Below are 4,920 nucleotides of genomic sequence, written 5' to 3' on the forward strand. Positions count from 1 at the left end.
GGGGTGGGTGATGGGGGATAAGCAAGTAGATTTTAAATCAAAAGCCTTACTGAAATCAGCTAGAAACCGCTGGGTGAAGATCTTCAATTGTCATGTCCATCAATGATGCCCCGAAAGTTCTATCACGTTCAATAATTTCCACTCACTAGTAGCAACAATTGCTTTCATCATCAATACCACCCTTCCACCCGGTCACCTCCACTGAGCATTTTATCTGTATCTTCTAGTAGGTTCACCCCCCAAATTCCTTCAACTAATCACCTCAGCATACCTTCTTTAGATCTCCCATTTTAAAATTCCCATTGTGAGCTGTCCAAATTTCTACTTGATCCTTACTTAGAAGGAAGCGAAGAAGCCACCCAGCTTTCTCTGAGTTTCACCAGGGCCACAGGCTGGGAGATTACCTTATCAGCTCCTGTTCAACCTTAGTTCCAGGACTTTGGTGGCTCAAGGCTGAGGGGAAGCATGGTTGGGGGCGGGGGACAGGGCAGATGACCAGTGGGGGTTGGGTGCAAGTTGGGGTACCAGTCTTCAGACTGGGGGGGCCGAGCAAAGGAACTGCCTGTGGAGGGCTGCGAGGGAAGGGCGTGGTTGTAGGGGTGAGGGAAGCAGGTCATGGGTGCAGGTGGTGTTGGGTAGGAGTAGGGGCAGGCAGGGGACTCGGGCAAGAAGCCAGAGAAGGTGGCAGGAGACAGCTGGGCCAGTGGCTGGAGCAGCGACCGCTCTTGCTTCCTCTGCTTAGCTCTGCGGTTCTGGAACCAGACCTGAGGAAGGAGAAGAATAGCCACATCAGAGCCTCTCTCTCAAATAGGTGGTACTGTCACATCAGAGCCCCGCTCCCCTTCAATGACAGAAGGTTCAGGTACAGAGCATAAGCCTCTCCGACACTGCAGAGGAAGTAAAGCTCTTCCCAAAGGCATAGGTGAGCTCGGCCTAGACTAACAAAGCGAGACCCACTCCCAACCTGTGTCTAAATTTGCCATACTACAAATTTGAGTGAGTTAAGAAATGTCAAGTCTTGCAACATGAAAGAGATCAATATGGCACAATGGCATTTTCCCTCCACAGAGAATAGGAAGCTTCCCCAAGGATTATTAGAGATGAATTTTATTGTTATAGACACTGCAGGATTTAGGGGCAAGGGGTTATACTTAAGATAATCTCTATGGTTTGGATGGAAGGCACATCAGGCTGGCCAAGTTTCAAGGCCATGGGTAGGGACAAGGGTACATATGCATGCAAACAGTTGAGATTGAATTTCTGTTAGAATTCACATCACTATTTAAATATTTGATTTATTCTTGAGAGAGAGAGCTCTCATGAGTAGGGAAAGGACAGAGAGAAAAAGGGAGACAGAAGATCAGAAGCAGGCTCCCACTGACAGCAGCGAGCCCAATGTGGGGCTCAAATCCACACACTGTGAGATTGTGACCTGAGCCAAAATCAAGAGTCAGAGGCTTAACCTGCTGAGCTGCCCAGGTGCCTAGAATTCACATTCCTATTAAGGTTGAGGGTAGGGTGTTGAAACTCCAGTTAGATAAGGTTAGAGCTTAGGGTTTCATTCAAGTGACAGTCCCAATGTAAGTGGGGTTATGTTGACTGCTGGTCGAGGCCGTGTTCTGGGGAATGGTGAGGCTTGGGTTCTAACGCCTTATGAGAATTTATCTCCCAAGCACCAAATCTACATGTCTTCCCAGGAGAAGTGGGGGGATCTTGAGGCGTCACCTGGATTCTAGCCTCGCTGAGGCCTGTGTCCCGGGCGAGGCCCTCTCGGGCCCAAATGTCAGGGTACTGATTCCTCCCAAAGGCTGCCTCCAGCTGTTCCAGCTGCGCTGGGCTGAAGGTGGTTCGGTGGCGGCGCCGGGAGTGCGGGCGACCCCTCTGCGCGCCTTGCGGGGAAAGCCGTGGTCTCCGCACTCCGACACCAGAGAGGCTCCTGTAGGGCCGAGGGCTCATGTCTGAGGATGGAGGGGAGGGTAGAGGTTGTGCGGGGTGGACCCACCCGTCCATCCTGAACATCGGATGCAGGTCCGCCCAGATCCACCCCTCCATCCCCCCCCGCGCCCGGCAAACTTAGCTCTTCTAAGGGGATGGATCCAGCTCCACCTGAGCCCCAGCTTCACCTCTGAGGGCGCTATCCTGGCCTCTGCTCCCCACAGGCAGTCACCCCTGAGACTCACTTCCCACCCTGGGCACTTCTGCCTCCTGTAAACCCAGGCCCATGGAACATTCCCATGCAATGTGCGCCCCTCCCTGTCCCTGTCGCCTGTCTGGACGCATGTACTGTCCTCCTGGGTCTCACCTTGGGGATCTTATTGGCTTTGACACAGTAACAAACTGCCGGGTCTGTAGGACCCCTGTGACTTGTTCACTGCTCTCAAGGCTCACTGTCACCTTGGTCACCTTCTCCGTTCCCTAGACTGCTCCCAATCTCGTCCAGCCTTCTTCACCTGGGAGGATGAAACATTCCTCCCTCTTCCCCTCAGACACACCCTCCCCTCACCTACATTTCATTTTCTCCCCTGGCCCGGCCACCACCGGGCTGCAGGAACCTGAGCTCGTGGGAAAGGCTTGCCTCTCCTCCCCACAGGCTCACTAAGCCCCCACACTAATTAGTCTGAGAGCCAGCCGGGAAGAGAGGACACGGAGCGAAAGGAAACACCTGGAAGGCGCACACTGAGAAAAGGAGATGTCTGGAGCTGAGGCACCCATCCCCATGGGGACCGAGGGAGCGGCTCCCACCCGGGGCTCAACTGTCCACCTTGGGGACACACGCACTGAGCCGCTGGCGGTCCCCTGCTCTCTTGGGATCCAAAGCCCTGGCCCCTCCAGCTGCCCATCTCAGAGGAGGCAGGGCAGTGGGCAACCACGAGGTCAGGAATGAGGAGCCAGATTTCAGGGTCGCCTCTGTCCACCCCAATGTGTGCTGTTCGGCAGTCCATCAGCGCCAGGGCCTGTAAAGCAAAGGTGTGGTCCTCCCCGTGCTCGCTAAGATGTCCAAGGTTTTTAGCATTCTGGGGGGCTGTTTTTTGTCTCCCCTCCTCACCTTCCTCGTGGGGAGCCATTGCACCCCAAGGAACCTAAGCATAAAGCCCCCTCACGGACTGCCTCCTCAGGACTACCCCGGAGATTCACTCACCCACCGTGGAGGTCAGAGTCCCAGCGGCGGGGTAGCCCTCGGGCCAGAGGCTGTTGCAAAGTCGCCCCTTCTTCTGCTTACCCTGCTCACTCCTCCCTTCTGCTTCCATGACTAACCACAAAGACCAAAGACGGTCCAGGCTCCTGTGTCCCCTGGTCTCTGAGCCTGGGTCAGTCTTTCTCTGGTCCTGCTGTTCCCCTCTATGCCTGTTTATCTCGCTCCTTCTCCCTCTTTCTGCCTCTCGCTCTCTGTGTGGATGGAGATACGGATGGATATCTTTGCCTTTCTCACGGTCTCTCCTGTTTTCTCATTTCCCCCCTAATTCCCCATTCCTTCGCTTGAGTAACATCGCATTCTCTCTGCCTTGCCCCCACCCTGCTTCTCTGTTTTGGCTTCTACTTTCCGCTGCCTGCCCCTTGTCTCTCTCCCTTTGCTCTCAGCTGCCTCCTTTCCCAGCCTGCAATCCCACACCACCTCTTTCTCCCTGAGCCTTGGAGGAGTGACCTGCCCCTCGCCCCTGGGGGCCCATCCAATCATTGCCTGGTCACCAGAGCCTCCTTCATCAGGGGAGGATCACAAGCCGGATGAGGGAAGGTGCTCAGTTGGAGGGTCCAGGGACTGGGGCCAAGAGCTCATATTCCCAGAGGACCAAGTTCTTTTGTCCTGTTAAATCCCCTTCTGGGAGCAGGCAGGGTAAGAAAATGTATTCCCCCAAAGACCCTTCCCCAGAACCCCACCGTGGGGACAGGGGGTGCAGGATTGCACCAGAATGCGGGCCAGGGGCAAGGCCTGCCTGGCATCTCAGCATGTGGATGATATCCAAGGATCTGTTTCCAGGAAACTAAAAAACTAAATGACACAAGTGCATTCTGGCCCCTCCTAGACACCCTGATTTTCAGAATATACTAGATGCACCCCCTCCCCCCCACCTCAGGACAACCTGAACCAGGGGCTGAGTCTCCAGGACACCATAGTTCTCAAGGACTGTCTGCTTTCCTCTCCCAAATGTCACCTCCTCACTCACTCAGAATTCCTGGGACTCCATGGCCTTCCACGGTCACCCAGACATTCAGAAAACCTTGACCTTCGAGAGCCTAGGAATTCCAGGTACATCCTGACTGCCTGGACTTTAGGACTCTGCAAGAGAATGAGATTCCCATGACATCCTCACATTCTGAGTCTTCAGGGAAATGCTGAAGCACCCAGCATTCCAGAAGCATGATATTCTGCTTCTTGAGATTCCTTAGACGCAGACAGTACATTCTGGCATCTCCAGGAGATCCTGACCCTTTAAAGACAACCTGATACCCCAGGACTCTAGGATTCTCTAGGACATGCTGAAATCCAGAACGTTCTGCTTCTATTAGAAGGTCCCCCTGTCCCTGCCATAAGTTTCTAATCTCTCAGGACACTCTAACCTAATGAGGACACCCTTCCCCTCTTGGAAGGGACAGTCTGAATCACCATGGTCATCCTCATCTTTCGCACACATCTTTTGAAAAGCACCCTGACAATTTAAGACCAAAATAATAATAATAATAATCCTCCAGGATCTTGATGCTTACAGTATGGTCCACAATCAGCAGCATCAACAGCACATGAGAGCCTGTTAGAAATGCAGAATCTTGTAAAGGGTTAGGATCCAAAATCTATAAGGAACTCACCAAACTCCACACCCGAAAAACAAACAATCCAGTGAAGAAATGGGCAGAAGATATGAACAGACACTTCCCCAAAGAGGACATCCAGATGGCCAACAGACACATGAAACGATGCTCAGC

General features: G+C 53.3%; 1 protein-coding gene across 1 annotated transcript; it reads right to left on the minus strand.

Moving 5' to 3' along the window:
- Positions 1-425: 425 nt before the first annotated feature.
- On the minus strand, positions 426-4,759 carry PROP1 (PROP paired-like homeobox 1). The gene is made up of 4 exons (XM_077746367.1): positions 4,705-4,759; positions 3,140-3,250; positions 1,726-1,958; positions 426-764 (listed from the first exon to the last, which is right to left on the minus strand). The coding sequence occupies exons 2-4, from the start codon at positions 3,246-3,248 to the stop codon at positions 426-428; spliced, it is 681 nt and encodes a 226-aa protein (XP_077602493.1). The 5' UTR covers positions 3,249-3,250; positions 4,705-4,759.
- Between the last annotated feature and the right edge of the window lie 161 nt (positions 4,760-4,920).

The sequence above is a fragment of the Crocuta crocuta genome, unplaced genomic scaffold, assembly GCF_008692635.1.
Source record: "Crocuta crocuta isolate KB4526 unplaced genomic scaffold, BGI_CrCroc_1.0 scaffold218, whole genome shotgun sequence".
Taxonomy (NCBI): Eukaryota; Metazoa; Chordata; class Mammalia; order Carnivora; family Hyaenidae; genus Crocuta; species Crocuta crocuta.

Bases quoted from the DNA above. Each gene is read 5' to 3' on its own strand.
- PROP1 (XM_077746367.1), bottom strand. From the start codon at position 3,248: ATGGAAGCAGAAGGGAGGAGTGAGCAGGGTAAGCAGAAGAAGGGGCGA. The intron at 1,959-3,139 runs GTGAGTGAATCT...CTCCATCCTCAG, and splicing joins GACTCTGACCTCCACGGTGG to ACATGAGCCCTCGGCCCTAC. The intron at 765-1,725 runs GTGACGCCTCAA...CTCCTTCCTCAG, and splicing joins TCAGCGAGGCTAGAATCCAG to GTCTGGTTCCAGAACCGCAG.